The sequence below is a fragment of the Jaculus jaculus genome, chromosome 5 (assembly GCF_020740685.1).
Source record: "Jaculus jaculus isolate mJacJac1 chromosome 5, mJacJac1.mat.Y.cur, whole genome shotgun sequence".
Classification (NCBI taxonomy): Eukaryota; Metazoa; Chordata; class Mammalia; order Rodentia; family Dipodidae; genus Jaculus; species Jaculus jaculus.
This window is the reverse complement of record NC_059106.1, coordinates 96,919,432-96,939,593: the sequence shown is the minus strand read 5'-3', so window position 1 is coordinate 96,939,593 and position 20,162 is coordinate 96,919,432. Positions and strand designations below refer to the sequence as shown.

Sequence of the window (20,162 nt, the reverse complement as noted above, 5' to 3'; positions counted from 1 at the left end):
CAGACAAGGGAATATTTTACTTGTTTCTATCATCTGAACTCTTGCAATTATCTTGAGTTTTTCATACATACATAATAAAGTGCCTTTTGGTTATTCTTCATATTATCACTTGTTAGCGTGGAGAATGAAAGCACACTCTGGCCTCAGAGATACTGGTAATAATGGGCTGTCCTTTAGTGACCATGCATCAAGAAGCAGAGCAGGAGGGTGGGGAAAGAAAAGGAAGAGGAATTAGCTGCAACATTAGGCTCTTAGATCAAACTATGGCTGAGTGATGGTGGTGTTTGTTTGTTTATTAGATACAACTATGAGCAAAGGTTGTATGTGTGTGTCTTGTTTCATTTTTTGTTGCGCATGAAAACTAGAAACATTCAATTGTGATTTTAGTGATTTTCATATGGTTTTGTCAACTTCTATAAAATAGAATATATAGCCGGGCGTGGTGGCACACACCTTTAATCCCAGCACTCGGGTGGCAGAGGTAGGAGGTTTGCCATGAGTTTGAGGCCACCCTGAGACTCCATAGTGAATTCCAGGCCAGCCTGGGCTAGACTGAGACCGTACCTCAAAAAACCTAAAAAATAAAATAAAATAGAATATATAGCTACCATTAGTTCTTGAGTGTTACTGCTCGTGATATTTTGTGTAGTGAAACAAAAGCAAATTATACTTACAGAAGTTTTAAAAGTGGCAGGATTTTTTTTCAGGTCCTTTCTTAATTTTCTTTGTTACTATGTGCTATTTTATATGCAACTCTAGGTCCTGGGAGTTTGGGAGGATCTGTGCATTATGCCACCATGGCTAGATCTGCCGTGAGACCTGCAAGCCTTAATTTAAATCGTTCTCGAAGCCTTAGTAATAGCAACCCAGATATATCTGGGACTCCCACATCACCAGATGATGAAGTCCGGTCAATCATTGGAAGTAAGGTAAACTGAAGACTTGATTTTCAGTTAATGAAGAAATGAGAAATGTTAAACATATTTTATGCTTAAGTTTGAGATGTATTTGAGTTACAATAAGTAAGACACTGTATATTTCAACTCTGTTTGCATTTAGGAATAAGCAAGAAATTATACCATCCCTTTTCTGTCAGTGAACATTGTTTCATGTTCCTGTTAATATGCTTACATTTATAAAGTAGTTTATGCACTCTGAAAAAAGAAAATCCACCAAATTCTAGAATCTGCCCAGGATACCTAGGCACATAGAATGGACTGCTGCTGGGTGCTAAATGTCTGCATTGATTTTCTATAGCACTAAGAGGTGTCTGTGGGGCTGGAATGATGGCTTCATGGTGAAGCTGCTTGCCAGCAAAGCCAAAGGACCCAGATTTAATTCCCCAGAACCCATGTAAGCCAGATGCACATGGTGATGTATGTGTATGGAGTTCATTTGCACTGGCTAGAGGCCCATTTCTTCCCTCCCTCCATCCCTCCCCCCCCTTTCTCTCTCTCTGTCTCATAAATAAATATAAAATAGAAGGGCTGGAGAGATGGCTTAGCTGTTAAGGCATTTGCCTGTAAAAGCAAAGGACCCAGGTTCAACTCCCCAGGACCCATGTAAGCCAGATATACAAGGGGGCGCATGCATCTGGAGTTCGTTTGCAGTGGCTGGAAGCCCTGAACACCCATTCTCTGAGTGCCTCTTTCTCTCTCCTTTTCTCTCTCTGTCTCTCTCAAATAAATAAAAATAGAACAGAAAAAAAGAGGGACCCATGTGACAGACATTTAGAAGCAACATGTCATCACTGAATAAGACTGGAGAAATGGCTCAGCAGTTAAAAGCACTTGCTTGCAAAGCCTGACAACCTGGTTTGTTTGCCCGGTACCCACATAAAGCCAGATGCACAAAGTGGCTCATGCATCTGGAATTGGTTTGCAATTTGCAATGACAGGATACCCTGGCACATGAGTTCATTTCTTTCTCTCTCTCTCTCTCTCTCTCTATCCCTCCCTCCCTCCCTCCCCCCCCTCTCCTCAATAAGTAAACAAATACTTTTTTGTTTTTTTGAGGTAAGGTCTTGCTGTAGTCCAGGCTGACCTGGAATTCACTATGTAGTCTCAGGTTGGCCTTGAACTCATGGCAGTCCTACCTCTGCCTCCTAAGTGCTGGGATTAATGATGTGTACCACTATGCCCCACACCTGAATGACAAATACTTTTTAAATCTAAACTATCAAGAATAGTTATCAGGGCTGGAGAGGTTGCTTAGTGGTTAAGGCACTGGCCTATAAAACCTAAGGACCCCTGTTTGATTTCCCCATTACCCACATAAGCCAGATGTACAAGGAGGCACATGCGTCTGGAGTTTATTTGCAGTAGCTAGAGGCTCTGTTGTGCCTATTCTCTGTCTCTCTCCCAAATAATAAGTGAATATTTTATTTAAAAAGAATAGTTATTAGCCCCTGTTACAGTAAAGCTATACTTCGTGTACAACTGTGAACTCCATAGGATTAGGAAAGAATTATTTATTTAATGATGATTAATGATTATCCTCGATGAGAGAGGTCACCTAGAATAACATCTAACTACGTTTAACTTGGAGCATCTATTATTACCCCACCAAAGTATTTCAGGGAAAAGAACTTTAACCTTTTTATATACAAAGTACATAAATAGCTCAGAGTGGAAATAAAATGAACAAAAAACCCAAGGCCTCTAAGTGATCACATCAGGTTGTAGTTTTGTTTCTTTTTTTAAAAAAATAATATTTATTTATTTGTTTATTTATGAGAAAGAGGCCAGTAGAGAATGGGTGTGCCAGAGCCTCTAGCCACTGCAAATGAACTGCAGATATATCCGCCACCTTGTTTATGTGGGTACTGGAGAGTCAAACCTGGGTTCTTTGGCTTTGCTAGAAAGTGCCTTCAATGCTAAGCTATCTATCAAGCCCCAGGTTATATTTTGACCAATCTGCTTCAAACTGTTGAAAGGAGAAAAATATCATTTATAGAGACTCATAGCCTTTTCCTCTTGTAATTAAGATATGAGAAAGAATTAATAACCCTATTTTAATATCCTCATTTATGTGAGCCACAGTAGAACTTCTGTAGGTCTAGGTGTGCTGCCCTGTGGTGGCACACCTATAACCCCAGCACTGTAGGCTAGGGACAATAATCGCAAGCTTGAGGCTATATGGACAGAGCCTGTCTCAGAAATAATGTGATAATTATAATGAAGTATACAATCTGGATGCTTTAATAAAAGTAAAGGTATGGATTTTAGGTGAGATAATTTGACTATTAATCAAAACCATTGTAACTATTCTTAAAGTTTGTATAGTTATAGAAGTATTTATGTCTTATATTGGTAGAAAAAATTTATACTCAGAAACTTGTAATTAATTTATTTTAATGAATGTTAAACTAAACTATATTAAACATTCATATAACTGCCACTCATTTGCAGGGGGGGGTTCGAGGTAGGTAGACTTTAACCCAGGTCAATCTGGAATTCACTATGGAGTCTCGGGGTGGCCTCAAACTCATGGTGATCCTCCTACCTCTGCTTCCCAAGTGCTGGGATGAAAGGCATGCGCCACCACACGTGGCTAGTATCACTCATTTTAAAGTAACTTTCTCACATATCAAAAATACATTTTTCAGTCGGGCATGATGGCACACGCCTTTAATCCCAACACTCGGGAGGCAGAGGTAGGAGGATTGCCATGAATTCAAGGCTACCCTGAGATGACAGACTTAATTCCAGGTCAGCTTGGACCAGAGTGAGACCCTACCTCGAAAAAACCAATATATATATATATATATATATATATTTTGCCAGGCGTGGTGGTGTACACCTTTAATCCCAGCACACAGGAGGTAGAGGTAGGAGGATTACTGTGAGTTGGAGGCCACCCTGAGACTCTAGTGAATTCTAGGTCAGCCTGGGCTAGAGTGAGACCCTACCTCAAAAACTCAAAAAAAATTTTTTCTTCCCTAGCCTTATGAATTTAATAAATTGGAACATGTCTATTACTAACTTAGAGATCTTTAGAAATATTTTTCTTTCTAATTAAACTACTTTGGCTTTTTGTGCACTCTAGAGAGAGTGCTGTACAGAAGTATATAGGGCATTTCGGAGAAACTTAAGCCATATGGGAATTGCCAGGAGAAGGCTCTTCCTGCTTAGGGACTGCTAGTGTGTTTGTTCTTGTTTTCAAACTTGATTGTGTCTTGTGTTTGGGTTATACTTAAAGTATGTCTATGCCATATAGTCTGTAAGTAGAATGAGTCAGATATGTAAACTGTTATTTTGCCATCAGAGCGCTACAGATTGCAATTTCCTCAGAGTCCTACTTTTTAAAAATATATTTTACTTATTTATGTATTTGAGAGAAAGAACAACAGGGTAGAGAGAGAGAGGGAGAGAATGGGCACGCCAGGGCCTCCAGTCATTGCAAACAAACTCCAGATGCATGTGCCCCCTTGTGCATCTGTCTTACATGGGTCCTGGAGACTTGAACTGGGATCCTTTGGCTTAGCGCCATCTCTCCAGCCCCTGGAGCTCTACTTTTAAAATATATCTCTTAATTTCTATAAGACTTAGATTCTGACTTATCTAGTATTATTGGAGTTACTTTTTTATAAATTTAATACATTATAACCTTGAGAGTTAATTTTGAATTTTTATTTCTTTGCAAGCAAAGAAAGGAGAGAGAGAGAATGGTGTGCCAGGACCTCTAGCCACTGAAAACAAACTCTACATGCATGCACCAATGTGCATCTGATGTTACATGGGCACTGGGGAATTGAACCCAGGTCATTAGGCTTTTCACAGAAGCGCCTTACCCACTGAGCCATCTGTCCAAGCCCATCCTTGAGATTTAGAACAAAAATGACTCTATACATTGGAATTATTTTATGCCTTTTTTAAAAGTCATTCAAGGGCTGGAGAGATGGCTTAGCAGTTAAGCACTTGCCTGTAAAGCCTAAGGACCCAGTTCAAGGCTCAATTCCGCAGGACCCATGTTACCCAGATGCACAAAGGGGCGCGTGTGTCTAGAGTTTGTTTGCAGTGGCTGGAGGTCCTGGCACGCCCATTTTCACTCTCTCTCTCTGCCTCTTTCTCTGTCACTTTCAAATAAATAAATAAAAATAAAAAAATTTAAAAATAAAAAGTTTTAAAAGTCATTTAATGAAGCCAGGTGTGGTAGTGCACACCTTTAATCCCAGCACTCGGGAGGCAGAGGTAGGAGGATTGCCTTGAGCTCAAAGCCACTCTGAGACTCCATAGTGAATTCCAGGTCAGCCTGAACTAGAGTGAGACCCTACCTCAAAAAAAAAGTCATTCAGTGAAACATAATGATTTTTCATAAGCATATGCATATAAACTAACTTCTGTAAAAAATCATCATAACATAAGAATTTGTCTTACGACAACCTAGCCCTGTCTTAATTAATTTTTTTTCTTGTTTTGGTTTTTTGAGGTAGGGTCTCTGTAGCCCAGGCTGACCTGGGATTCACTATGCAGTCCAAGACAGCAGAAAGAGAGAATGGGCTCACCAGGGCCTCTAGCCACTGCAAATGAACTCCAGATGCATACACTACTTTGTGCACCTGGCCCTATGTGGGTAGAAGGAAAGTGAACTTGGGTGATTAGGTTTTACAGGCAAGCACTTTAACCACTGAGCCATCTCTCTAGTCTGCCCTTTCTCTGAGACTGATATCGCCTTTTATAGCCCAAACTGACCTCAGCCTCATCATCTTACTGCCTCAGCCACCCAGAAGTCATGATTACAGTTTTGTGCCACTACATTATAGTCTAAAGTTTTATTTAAATGGCTTTATATTTTCCCCGTTTAAACTTATTTTTTGAGTTGGTGGGGCAGCACACCTGTGTGTGGGTGCACATGCACGTGTATGCCCATGAAACAGAGGCCAGAGATCCATGTTTGGTGTTCCCCCCCCCCCCCACTTATTCTTTGAGATAGAGGTGGGGTTTGTTTTTGTTTTTATTTGTTTGTTTGCTAAACCTAGAGCTCACTAATCTTGGCTAGATTAACTGTCTAGGAAACCTCATGGATGTCCTGTTTCCCCTTCCCCTCCAGTGATAGGGTAATAGGTACACATTTAATAAAATGTTCTGGGTTCTGGAGTCTGAACTAAAATCCTCATGTACTGCAGACCCTTTACCTACTTAGTCATCTCTCCACTCTGTTTTCCTTTTTCATAGGAAAAAAAATTGGTAGCTACTTTCATATTGGGTTTTCATCTTTTAATGGTTTATTTCATGTCCTAAAGGAACCTGGACTTTTCATCCATTTGTTCATCAGTTATCTTACTGGCCTGGTGACTCAAGAAACTCTTCTCCTTTAATCATTTTGCAGTTATTTATCTCTCTTTTGTTTTTGCATTTGTATGGGGGTGCAGGGTAGATGAAATGTGATATGTATCCTTGTATGTACAGCTGTGGTGCCCTCTGCACATCCAGAGACCAGAAGAGCACTTGAGGTGTGCCCTCCCATCCCTCATCTGCTTGTTTCCCTGAGATAGAGGCTCTTCATTGATCCCAGAGCTTTGGCTTTTCATGAGCCCCAGCAGTTCTCCCATCCCTGCTCTCTACAGAACTGGGGTTACAGACATGTGTGGCCACACCCAACTGTTTATGTGTGTCCTGGAGAATTAAATTCAGTGGTTTTAGGTCCCCTCAGGCCCTCATTCTTTTTTCCTTTATTTATTTTAGTATTTTTAATTATTACTTATTAGAGAGAGAGAATGAGCTCGTCAGGGCCTTTCGCCACTTCAAACAAGCTCCAGACACATACACCACTATGTGCATCTGGCTTACATGCATAGAAAGTGCTCTTAACTGCTGAGCCATCTCTTCATCCCACTTTTAAAAGCATTTTTATTAACAATTTTTATATGTATATAAAGTATTTTGATACTAATTCCCTCTATTACCTTCTCTTGTAACCTTTTCCTTTATTTTGCCTCACTATGGTTTTATGCTAGGTATTATCACTACCAGTAACTTTAATCCAAATCTCAACTTCATACATCTTATTCTGTCTGTTCTAATTTTCTCTGTAATGTCCCAGTTCCAACAGTTTCCCTATGCTTGTGCTGTTTCTCATCACTTGATCCTGCTGTGAGTGTGTGTGTGTCTTAATGTTCCTCCATCCTCCTTTGTCGACGTAAAACCCATCAGTTTTTGTAACTACTCCCAGTACAACCAAACTTCAATTCCCCATTTCTACTCACTTGAAACCATTCTTGACCCAGTTGACTATCTATACCATACCATGGCACCTAGTCTCATTTGAAATTCCCCAAGGTCATGAATCTCAAGAGGACCCTTCATGCTGTCACACATTTTGGTATGCCACTCACTACTTCAATCTCCTGGGAAATGAGCTCTCTGTTTCCTTGGGCAAACTAAAGTCTTTAGAAGAAAATGTTCATAGATACTGACCATTCTCTACCATAATTTGCTATCAATGGACTAACTATCCTTTATTCTAAATCAATAACTTTTGCTTGTATATAAATCCCTACCTCCTTACCTACTCAAGCTTCACCCCAGTTGATCTTTTATCTCTGCCTTGCACTATTTCTTCCTGTACAGATAGTCATTCCCATCCCTATATAGGCAAATTATTATTTCTCTCACTAAAACAAATGCTTTTTAATATTTCTGCTGCTACCTTCTTTACTATTCCTCCTACTGCTGCTTGTAGTAAAATCCCTTATGGAAGAGTTTGCTATACTTGGTATCTGCACTCCTTTTTATTAGTTTATTGCAGGAGTGCGGCGGGGGGGGTGAGGGGGATGGAGGTGCACATGTATGACAGCAGGCATACGGAGGTGAGAGGATAAACTCAGGTGTTGGTCCTTGCTTTCCACTTTACATTGAAGCAGGACCTGCCATTGTTCACTGTTACATTCACAAGGTTTGCTAATCCTCGAGCTTCTAGTGGATTCTCTTGTCTCTACCTTGCAGTGAGTGTGCTGGGATTACATACATCACTCACTACTGCATCTGGCTATTGGGGTCTGAACTCAGGTGTCATGCTGGCACAGCAAATGCTCTATCTGAGGCTTCTCCCCAGCCTGGCACCTTCACTTCTTTTACTCTCATTGTCTACTCAGCTAAATACTCCTACCATCTTCCATCCAAACTGCACTTGTCAGTATCACCAGTGCTCTCCATTTTTCTAATTCCAATAGTTGTTTATCACAGCCCAGTTACTTTACCTTCTAGTTTTTTGGGGGGAAAAAAGTCATCTTCCTTGGTTGATTCTGTGTGCTTGCTTGCTATGGCTCTGCATTAGTTTCAGGTTCTTTGTGGGGTCATCCTTTCCTGATCTCTTTCTCTAGAAATGCTCCAGGCCTCTTGTATCTATCTCTCTTCTAAGTCTTATGGTTTATTAAATTCCTGAGAAGTGTTGGCTAATAATAAATTGCATTATTTCGTCAATCTAGATCTCTGTCATGAATTCTACTTTGCTGCATTTCTAAATTCTTGTGTTTAAATGCATATATGTTAAAAGTAAAGCTGCACTGCTTTCCTGTACTGAAATTTGAACCCAGGGCCTTCTATAACATCTAGTTCTTACTGTCTCTTCCACCTGAGTTTTGAGTTATCTCTCTCCATAAATTAATTTAATAGTCTTAAGATAATTTCCCTGCTATTACTCTGTCTTCTGTCCACAGCATAGTAAGTAGAGTGTGCTTTAAAATTTGAAGATTTACAAAAGAAATTAAGTTAGATTATGCCTTCCCTATTGTCTTTTAGCCCTTTAAGACTTGATTTAGGAGGTCACCTTCCCTATGAGGTCTACTCTGAGACTTTTACCTAAATGTATAACCAGTGACTTTTTCTCTCCAGCTTTGGCCCTATGTTTCCTAGCCCCCCCCCCTTTGTTTCCTATAATATGTACTCCTTTCTTTGAATGTTGTTTTATGAATTAGTTAATTCTGATGTTACTTTTAGTGCCTCCCCTTATCAAACTATCCCCCTGCATGTTGACAAAGATTGTTGTTGACTGGCACATCTGAAGCACCTGTTCTATCCAACCTATGGAAGGCGCCCATATGGAAGGTAGATATTTGTCCAGTGGAAGTTGGAGATACAGCTCATGGTTAAAGGCACTTGCTTGTAAAACCTTCTGACCCAGGCTCCATTCCTATGTACCCACATAAACTGGATGCAAAAGTGGCAAACGTATATGTTTGAGGTGGCAAGGGGTCCTGGTGTACCAATACACCCACGTACATGCAAATAAATAAATGACTTGAAAATGAGGTTATGAGAGCAGGAATTATGGAAGAGAAAAATATAATTCTATATTCCTCAGGTGCTTGTTTGTTACTTTGTAACATGAGCAGTTACTAAAAGTTTAATATGAAATGGCAGGAAAAGGGCTGGAGAGATGGCTGAGCGGTTAAGTGCTTGCCTGTGAAGCCTGAGGACCCTGGTTCAAGGCTGGCTCTCTCTCTCTCTCTCTCTCTCTCTCTCTCCCTCTCCCTCTCCCCCCCCCTTCATCTTCTGCCCTGTTCTCTCTCAAATAAATAAATAAAAATAAAAATACTTTTTTAAAAGAAAGTGAAAGAAGAGGCAGGGTCAAACAGAATCATGGAGTTATCATTGAGCAATCATTTTCGGCATGTGAGATATAATAGAATTAAGGTCAACAAATGGAATAGGTTTTGATTTTCCTTTTTTTTTTAAAACTCAGTTCAGGGGCTGGAGAGATGGATTAGTGGTTAAGGCAAAGGACCCAGGTTTAATTCCCCAGATGCACCTCATGTGTATATTATTTGCAGTAGCAAGAGACCCTGGAGTACCCATGCTTGTGTGTGTGTTCTCTCTCCCTCTCTCAATTAAAAAAAAAACAAAAAACAAAAAACTCAGTTCAATTTAGAGCTCATAGTATTTTTCATGAGCATTTAAAAGGGTGATGTTATGAGAACTGTAGGGGTTGGTACTTCAAGGTGATTCCATTGCATGGAGAGGAAATACCTTTAAGTTCTCTATCTAATGATTTTAAAAAGAGTTATTGTATAATATTTTGGGGAAGTTATGCCTTATATATACCTAAAATTTTTGGTTGCTTTAACAGTACTAATTAAAGACATGTTTGCATTGGAGGGTCTGAATTTCTTTAAGAATAATTTATAGCATGCAACATGTAATATTTCTTTCCTTTCCAACTGCTTTCTATTATATGCTTAGGGTTTAGATCGCTCCAATTCCTGGGTTAACACTGGTGGTCCAAAAGCTGCCCCATGGGGATCCAACCCCAGCCCAAGTGCAGAACCAACACAGGTGGTGTTTATGTTAGAGGTGTTGTCATTGGCTGCTGATGTTTCCCTGTAGAACGTGACTTTTCAGTACATATGTGATTTCAGTGGCTTGCTTTGTTTTAATCATTAAAAAGTGTGTACTTTTTGTTTACTTAGCACATTTCCCAGCTACTATGCATGAATACCACCTGTTGCACCAGTTATTGTTTTCTGTCTCCATATTCCTTACATGCCTCCCATTACTTGAGAGCCTGCTGCATATGCACCTGCTACTTTTGTAACGAGCTCCTCTTCAGAGCTTGCACGTCTCTCATAGGAAATCTTTTCATAGAGAAGACCCAGCTGTTTTACATTTGCTTTTGCTTTAAAGTGTAGATAGTGTGTCATTTTCATGTAGCCTTTATTTTGCTTTTATGTTTGTATCACTTAATGGAAGGACTGGTAGTAAGTTGAAATTAAACATGAACAGTGTATGATATCTATGCTCTAAGATTAAATGACAGATCAAAACTCCATTTTAATTTGTACTGTTGTTGCAAAGTATGGAATCTGTTCTACTTTAGTTGAGTTAGATTTTGCTTTCTTTATGCTAGTTGCTTGATAACTAATACTGCATGGAATGTCAAAATGTACTTCTTACCTGTGTATCAGCTTTGGTGGAAAATACTTATGTTCTTAAAGAAAAAAATTCAATTGTTTGAATTTATAAATGATTCCATTAGATACAATATATGACAAGCTTTAACAGTGGTGTTGGTAATAGTATAAAAGTAAAAGAAATTCTAAACCTGTAATTTCCTTGATGAAATACAATATCATTTCTCTTTTGGTCAAGTACCAGTTGAGAAGTATGTTTTACCCTATGTGTTTTTTACTAGATATGTGCATGTAGATATGGATGATTATACAGATAAAAGTTTCATTCTTTGCAACACTACATACATTACCATCACTAATTTTAAAAACTGAAGCCATATAAAAGATATTTTGATACTTGTTTTTAATGCAGCTGAAAATGTTAATAAATGAGATCAGCAAGTGATTGTTGAAACCTCAGGTAAAACTTACAAAATTGTACATGACCCTTGAGCTGCAAAGTCCCCCACTGCTGTGTTAATGTTATCTCGTCATCCATCCATCTTCACTCCATAGGCTATGGATCGAAGTTGTAACCGTATGTCTTCGCACACAGAGACGTCAAGTTTCTTACAAACATTAACGGGACGCTTACCAACTAAAAAGGTAGATTCATATGAAAACAATTTGTTGAAGGGGTCAATAATTCCAACAATTAAGAAGTTGTAAGGGCTCTTTACATAGCCAGCATGAAGTAAATTGAAATAATTTTCCTGTGTTTAAAAACCCACCTGAGAAAATGAAAAAAAATAAAATAAAAAACACCTGAGCTGTGCCATTTGCTGGGTGCCCCTCTCCATCCAGCCTTTCTTATATTTGGTGATGTGAATTCAGATTTGATCATCAAATTTTAGTACCAGAAAAAATGTTTCCACTTTCACTTCTATTTCTGTAACTGCTTCTATTTTGTGTTTTAAATCTCCAGGGAGAGGAAGATGAGTTAGAAAAGTTATCACTCTTAGTAAGAGATGTTGATGTGCCTCCTTCTGCAATTTTGTTAGTCCTTTCATATTAGTGCACACGACTTCACAAACGCTTTGTATGCACGTCCATTGTGAAGCAAAAATTTTCTGCTGCTTTTTTAAAAAAGTCTTGAATATTTAAAATTGAAAATGCATAACTTGTAACAAAGTTTAAATTTGTAATAGTTTTTCCTAAATTGTACCAGCAAACTTTCTGAATGTATTTGTGTGTGTTGAAATGTGCATCTAAAGGCACAAACAAAATCTTATGAGTAACTGAATTTTTTGTCTAGTCTCTATTTGCAAGTACAATTTAGGAGGCTATTTCCTACCTGTCCTTTAAAATTACATTTTAAAAGACAACATGTAATTTTTCTAGCCATTCAACACCCAACTGTCTTACATGCACATAAGTCGCCGTTTCGTTAATGGGTGCCCTCACTGCATCATCAGGTGGTCCACATGTCTTATTTTGCTTCTTCTCATTATGCCTTCATTTGTACCATTGTTATGCTTTGGTTTGTGTTATCAGCAGATTGGACTTTGATAATGACTCTAAATTTACTTCTGGATAGCTTTTCCATGAGGAGCTGGCTTTGCAGTGGGTGGTGTGCAGTGGAAGCGTTCGGGAATCAGCTTTGCAACAAGCCTGGTTCTTTTTTGAGTTGATGGTGAGCAAACTAAATACATTCTTTAATACTCACTGGATGGTTTGGTGCTAGCTTATTTTTTTATTAATTATTTATCATAAAGTTATTCTTCTATTTCATTCCTACATATGACCCCAGGGCAAATGTTGTGTATTTTGTCTCTAAATATACACTGTGTACACTCAGTACAATTTCATCATGAAATTTTAAGCACTAATTTGTTTTTTTTTTATATTAGTCAAACATTTTATCATAGAGTATATATTTGTATCAAAAGTGCAAAAAGACTTTTATTCTGAAAACCAGGATGTTTTTGTTTTTTAATGGGTATTTGCACAAGTTATCTTTTTCAAGGAAACTTGTTATATATTCTTTACTAGTCTAAATAAAGGCAGTAGTGCAGATTTTATGACAGAATTTAAGAATTTTATAAATACTGTATTATTATGGCCAGAAAGCTCTTAGAGAAATGCCAGTGACTACTGATTTGTATCATATAACACATGTATACATATATACATAAACACACGTAAGTTTAAACAGGGCAACAAGAACTTATCAAGGGAGCATGCAGGCGGGCATAGGAAGAAGGGACGGAGAGGTTTAGTAATGCTGTAAGCATACACATGTTGTTGGTGTGCTCTGTGAATCAATGCCATGCAATTCTCCTTCACTCTAGAGAGCTAGAATCACTGGAATTCTTTCTTCTAAAAAATATTATACAAAAAAATAAATGAGAAACCAAACAGCAACAAAAAATCAAGAACTGGGGGCAGGGCAAGAGAGAGGGAAGAAGGGAGGGACACAAGGAGCTTTTAGAGTACATAATAGAGTTACTTTCCAACTTGAATGTTATATTGGACATAAGAAAACATTTCATTTGTTCTGTAAATTTACTAATCTAAAGAAAAATTAAATCCCGGCACTTGGTAGGCAAAGGTAGGAGGATCGCTGAAAGTTTAAGGCCACCCTGAGACTACATAGTGAATTCCAGGTCAGCCTGGGCTAGAGCAAGACCTTACCTCAAAAAACAATAAAAACAAAAAATTACACCAGGGACATAAATAAATGACAAAAAACTAATTTTTTCCTTAGAATATAAATACCAAGTTTGTAATTTCACATTCTTTTCTTTTTTTTTTCCTTTTGTATTTTTCAAGGTAGACCTCTCCCTTCCACCTCACAAGTGCTGGGATTAAAAGCATGCACCACCACACCCAGCTCCACATTCTTTTATTATAAAATAAAAGTTTTAACTTTGACTTAAAAAAATAAAACAGTCTTCCATGTATGTTTAGCCTTCTTAAATATAAATCCAAACACTTTGGTTCAGGAGTTAACTAGCCAGGCAGGGTGATGCCCACCTGTTTCCCAGCTACTTGGAAGGCTTAGGTAGGAAGGAGGTGAAGGAGGATCAAAGAGGTGAAGGCCTGCCTAACCTACAGAAGAAGTCTGAGGCCAGCCTTGCATAAAAGCAAAATTTTAAAAAGAGGGATACAGCTCCTTGGTAGCGCTTTTGCTTATCATGTGCATGTCCTGGCTTCAGTCACCAGAACTGAAAGCAGCAAGGCCAAGGCTGTGTGAGCCTTAGCTACACTACTCAACCTTCAGCTTCTTCACATTTAAAGCTTAGAATTCTTTATTGCCATAACCAGTGTTGAAATAAAATGTCTTTCTAGAAGCATTCTATTCCCTTAATTCACTGTTAATTTTAATAAACTAATACTTTACTATTATTTAGTAGTTAAGTGTATATTGTATTATCCCCATGTGCTCTATGTGGTCAATGTTGAAGATAATATAGTGAAGACAAAGTCTTCACCTTTGAAAGCTTGTAAGCTAGGAGCTAAGGAGTGGCAAAAATAGTGAAACTTCAATAAATTTAAAAAAACAGGGAGACATTTTCTCTAATGATACACACTGAATTATTTTCCTTTTGAGAGGATAATTGATGAAGGTACAGTTAAAAGGCTGTCCTGTGTTTGATATTTCACTGGCACATACAAATTATTGTACATCACAACATCACATCTTCAAAACATTTGAAAAGCTAAAAAAAATCCTGATATCTACATGTGTTGCAGTCCGGTCCGCATTGCTGGTAGAAATCACCCAACCAAGAGCAGCTTCTGGGAAAAAGAGATTTATTTTGGTTTACAGGCTTGAGGGGAAGCTCCACGATGGCAGGGGAAAAGGATGGCATGAGCAGAGGGTGGACATCACCCCCTGGCCAACTTAAGGTGGAACACATGCCAAACACTGGCATGGGGAAACTGGCTATAAAGCCCATAAGCCCACCCCCAACAATACACTCCCTGCAGGAGGCATTAATTCCCAAATATCCATCAGCTGGGAACCTAGCATTCAGAACACCTAAGTTTATGGGGGACACCTGAATCAAACCACCACAACATGGTATATTGAAAACTTTCCTGAGCATTTATTATTGTAATTTAATTAAAAATAAGACCTTCAAGCTGGGCCTGGTGGCACATGCCTTTAATCCCAGCACTCGGGAAGCAGAGAGAGGAAGATCCATGTGAGTTCAAAGCCACCTTAGACTACATAGTGAACTCCAGGTCAGCCTGGATTAGAGTGAAACTCTACCTTAAAAAGCCCCCCACAAAAAAAAACATGCACCAGGCGTGTGGTGGTAGGTGCCTGTCATCCCAGAATTCAAGGGTGACCTGGGTTGCATTGAAGCCTCTGTATCAAAATCAAACAAACAGGGAAAAAATGGAATGGCTTGTATCTTATTTCAGGTAAAGAGCATGGTACATCATTTGTACTTCATTGACAAGCTTGATGCTCCAAGGAAAAGTCGCTTCCCAGAACGCTTCATGGATGACATTGCTGCACTTGTTAGTACAATTGCTAGTGATGTGGTTTCACGGTTTCAGAAGGTAATAACACCTTACTACTTCTATCCCTTTCAAGCTGAGATTAAACTATCACACATTTATTTACTTACCTGTTTATGCTTTACTTTCTGTTCCCTAGGACACTGAAATGGTTGAGAGACTCAATACAAGCCTTGCATTTTTTCTCAATGATTTGTTGTCTGTTATGGACAGAGGATTTGTCTTTAGCCTTATAAAGTCCTGCTACAAACAGGTAATACACAATTAGTAATTGAAGTAATTTAAATACTGGGTTAGATTTTTTTTTTCCAGTGATGGAGCATCAAGAGCACATTTACATACTGACTTTAAGGCAAAAAAAAAATCAGTAAGTTTAAACTTATTACTAAGGCAAAAGTACAACACATTTTTTAAAAAAAATAGGGACAATGACATGGAGACACATGTAAGCTCACTTCTTTTTCAGTGATTTTGCCCACTCACTATTCTTTCATCCCTTTCTGGAGCAGACATGTACACCAGCTGCAGGATGCCTTGCAGGTGCAGAATTTATACTGAATGAACAATAACAGAACTTTTAATACTTTGAGTGATCTATTGTTTTTGTTGTTGTTGTTTGTTTGGGTTTTTTGTTTGTTTTGAGGTAGGGTCTCACTCTGGCCCAGGCTGGGTGGCCTCGAACTCATGGTGAACCTCCTGCCACTGCCTCCCGAGGGCTGGGATGAAAGGCGTGCACCACATCGCCCAGCTGTTTTGATTTTTTTAGAGAAATATTTTGTAATAATTTTTAAAATTTATTTATTTATTTTGAGAGAGACACAAATAGGCAGAGAGAGAGAGAGAGAGAATGGGCACACCAGCGCCTCCAGCCACTGCAAACAAACTCCAGACGCATATGCCAACTTGTGCATCTGGTTTACGTGGGTACTGGGGAATCAAAACTCTGGTCCTTCTGCTTTCTGCTTTCCAGGCAAGTGCCTTAACCACTGAGCCATCTCTTTAGCTCCTTCCTTTGATTTGTGTGTGTGTGTGTGTGTGTGTGTGTGTGTGTGTGTGTGTGTGTATGTGGTTTTTCCAGGTAGGGTCTCACTCTAGCCCAGGCTGACCTGGAATTCACTATGTAGTCTCAGGATGGCCTCTAACTCTTGGCGATCTTCCTACCTCTGCCTCCCGATTGCTGGGATTAAAGGCATGCACCACCACACCTAGCTCTGCTTTGATTTTTTGAAAGAAGGTCTCATGTAGGCCAGGATGGCGTCAAACTCATTTATGTGGCCAAGAACTTGAACTTTACTTCAAGTTCTGGGGTTACAGACAAGTGCCATCATGCCTGGCTTTGAGTGATTTTTAAATAGGTACAGTTTGATGTTATTACTACTAGTTAACCTCTCGACATTGTAGAGTTAGGAATCATAGCCAGATGTTTACTGAAGTCTAAAATGTCATTCATTATGTTGTCTTTAATAAATTAGAAACACCTTGTAACTTTTCTACAAGCAGCTAATTATATTTTTAAAAATTAATGAGCCAGGCATGGTGGCACACACCTTTAATCACAGCACTCGGGAGGCAGAGGTAGGAAGATCGCCATGAGTTCGTGCTCACCCTGAAATGACATAGTGAATTCCAGGTCAGCCTGGGCTAGAGTGAGATCCTACCTTGAAAAACTCAAAACTAAAAATAAATAAGTCTGTCTTTGGGAAATGTTGGCCCTGGTTGGGCCTCTTGAATAGTGAGCATTATAATCAACCCAGAATTAAAGTTTGGTTCTCTTTCCTAGGCTAACCTCAAACTTACTTTGTAGCCTAGGATGTCCTCAAAGTCATAGAGATCCTCCTGCCTCAGCCTCCTGAGTGATGGGATTAAAGATGTAAATAAACAGTGACTGGTTTCAGAATTACCTTAACAAGAGCTTTAAAAATAAACCAGTCTGGGCTGGAAAGATGGCTTAGTGGTTAAGGCATTTGTCAGCAAAGCTAAACGACCTTGGTTTGATTCCCCAGGACCCACGTAAGCCAGATGGGGAATCAAACCTGGGTCTTTTGGCTTTGCCAGCAAATGTCTTAATTGCTAAGGCATCCGTCCAGCACTAAAGTACACTTTTTATGAAAAAGAGAGAGAGAGAATTGGCACACCAGGGCCTTAGCCATTACAAACGAACTCCAGAACCATGCGCCATCTTTTGTGCATGCACCACCTATGTGCATACATCACCTTGTACATCCGGCTTATGTGGGGTCTGGGGAATCAACCCTTGGTCCTTAGACTGCTCAGGCAAATGCCTTAACTACTAAGCTATCTCTCTGTCCCCTAAAGTACTTTTTTGAAAAGTGGAAATGTTAATGCTGTACTAAAATAAAAGCATGTAACTTATAACTTTTAGGTTAATTAAGTGGGTTTATACAGTAAATCTTATAGTTCTGTGTTTTTAGTTTTCATAGTAATTTTGGGAAAGGGGTACTGTTATAGAAAGTATAGAGCCCCAAACTGCCTAATGAGTACTATTTTTTTGTTAATCTGATATTATTATTCTAGAAGTAATATATTCAGTTGATGTTATCTTATGCAATATTTGCAAGGTGTCTTCAAAACTTTATTCACTGCCAAATCCAAGTGTCCTGGTATCCTTGAGGTTGGATTTCCTGCGAATCATCTGTAGCCATGAGCATTATGTTACACTGAACTTACCCTGCAGCTTGCTTACCCCCCCTGCATCTCCATCACCTTCTGTTTCTTCTGCAACATCTCAGGTATGCAAAGTGTGGGAACATACCTGTTTTTAAAGTATTTGTAAGAAAGGATTGTAATAATGGATGTAAAAATGTTAGCATACTAATTGAGAACTGGCTGTATGACATGCTCACTCAGTTCAAAGTGATTTATATGTATCAGCTCATTCAATCCTCAGAGTAAGTCTAGGAAATAGCTCTCTTCTTATTCCCATTTTATAGCAACATGGAAAAACCACTGAGTACAATGTGACTGAGCCTGGCTTTGAACCCAGGCTTTATTCCAAAGTCTACGTTCTTAACCACTGTGCTATACTTTTTTCCCAGATTTATGCCAATGTAAATGAATTCATCTCAATAAACTCCATAATTTTGATGTTTTCACAAATTGAAACCATGTTTGGGGAGTATTAGGGTGTCTATGAAAAGAGGGAGGGAAAGAAATGAACCTGCAGTGCCGATCTGCTCAGTCTGCCTAGCCCTAATACCCACAGTGGGTAGGTACCACCTGACTTGAACAACTAGTGAAAAGATTATAGATTTAGTATCAAGGAAGCCAAGATTCTCCTCCTTTCTGCTGCCTGATTCCCAAGTTAAAGAAGCTGTCCTTGGGCTGGAGAGATGGCTTAGCGGTTAAGCGCTTGCCTGTGAAGCCTAAGGACCCCAGTTCGAGGCTCGGTTCCCCAGGTCCCACGTTAGCCAGATGCACAAGGGGGCGCACGCGTCTGGAGTTTGTTTGCAGAGGCTGGAAGCCCTGGCGTGCCCATTCTCTCTCTCTCCCTCTATCTGTCTTTCTCTCTGTGTCTGTCGCTCTCGCTCTCAAATAAATAAATAAATAAATAAAAAGCTGTCCTTCAGGTCTTAATGTCTGAAATCCAAGGGGATCTTAGGCATTCTTAATTCTGTTTCTAAGGTATGTGATTCCCAAGTGGGATTCCCTACACTAGATCAACCTTACACATTTGGTAAAAGAAAAATGTAAGGTGGGCCTGTAGTCTGAAAATTTGGAAGGCTGGGGTAGGAGGATCGTTGTGAGTTCAAGGCCAGCGTGGGCTACTGACCCTGTTTCTTAAAAAAAAAAAGGAGGAGGAGGAAGAAAAGAAAGAGGAAGAAGGAGAAAAGGAATAGAAAGCTGGCCGTGGTGGCGCACGCCTTTAATTCCAGCACTCGGAAGTCAGAGGTGGGGGGTTCACCTTGAGTTTGAGGCTACCCTGAGACTACATAGTGAATTCCAGGTCAGCCTGGACTAGCATGAGACCCTACCTCAAAAAGAAAAAGAAAAGAAAAGAAAACATTAAAAAGAGAGAGAAGAATTCAAACCTCTGTTATATAAACTGGGAAATATTTGAGAGAAGCTACAGGTTTTCATTTTATCTTTGCAGCACATCTTACAGATGCCTCCTTCCTCATTTTCTACCTGGCTAGCACCCCTTTCTGCAGTGGAAGAGGCTGATCTTTTCCTTCTTTTCTCTGTCTTCTGCCAAACATGAACTAAGTCTGAACACCTTAGTGCTGGACTTTTAAGATCTATCCCCAGTGACACACCTCCTCCAGCAGGGCTCTCCCTGCTGAAGACTTAGTAGAAAGCTTAAACAAAAATACCTGCAGCTATAAGGGACGTACATTTACATGCAAACCACCACACCCTGAATGTAGAATAAATCTTGGGGGATAGACTGTCTTTCAGTAGTGAAAGTTTAAAGATTCAGTGAATACACAACAAAATGATAGTAATTCCAGAAATAGTATGTGCTCTGAAAAATAATGTATATGGTATTTAGTATTTCTCTAGGAAATAGTAGCCTTAACTATGAATATTTCCCTTATGCTTGAGGATGGATACACAGTATAACCATTGGATCTCGTTCCTCCTTCTTCCCTTTGATAGATGAATGAAATGCTACATAACTAAGAAAATAAAATGGAAAACATTCAACATGAGAAAAAGGAAGTGAACATTTTACTAATTAATTTCAATAATTAAATTAATAAATGCCTTCACCTTTGTCTCCCATACCAAGTATATGAACAGTTGTATTTTTTATTACTAAGAATAGCAATATAAATTGCCC

General features: G+C 39.1%; 1 protein-coding gene across 11 annotated transcripts in view; it reads left to right on the top strand.

Moving 5' to 3' along the window:
- The window catches only part of Dock7 (dedicator of cytokinesis 7), a 259,531-nt gene that overhangs the window by 161,848 nt on the left and 77,521 nt on the right, over positions 1-20,162 (top strand). For 5 of the 11 annotated variants that reach the window (XM_045148866.1, XM_045148858.1, XM_045148856.1 and 2 more), the window contains exons 22-29: positions 760-929; positions 10,182-10,274; positions 11,405-11,494; positions 11,814-11,849; positions 12,426-12,521; positions 15,263-15,403; positions 15,501-15,614; positions 17,941-18,111. In XM_045148866.1, coding sequence (XP_045004801.1) covers positions 760-929; positions 10,182-10,274; positions 11,405-11,494; positions 11,814-11,849; positions 12,426-12,521; positions 15,263-15,403; positions 15,501-15,614; positions 17,941-18,111 — 911 coding nt within the window. The remainder of the gene's footprint in view (positions 1-759; positions 930-10,181; positions 10,275-11,404; positions 11,495-11,813; positions 11,850-12,425; positions 12,522-15,262; positions 15,404-15,500; positions 15,615-17,940; positions 18,112-20,162) is intronic. The other 6 variants (XM_045148861.1, XM_045148859.1, XM_045148865.1 and 3 more) reach the window with 4 other exon arrangements.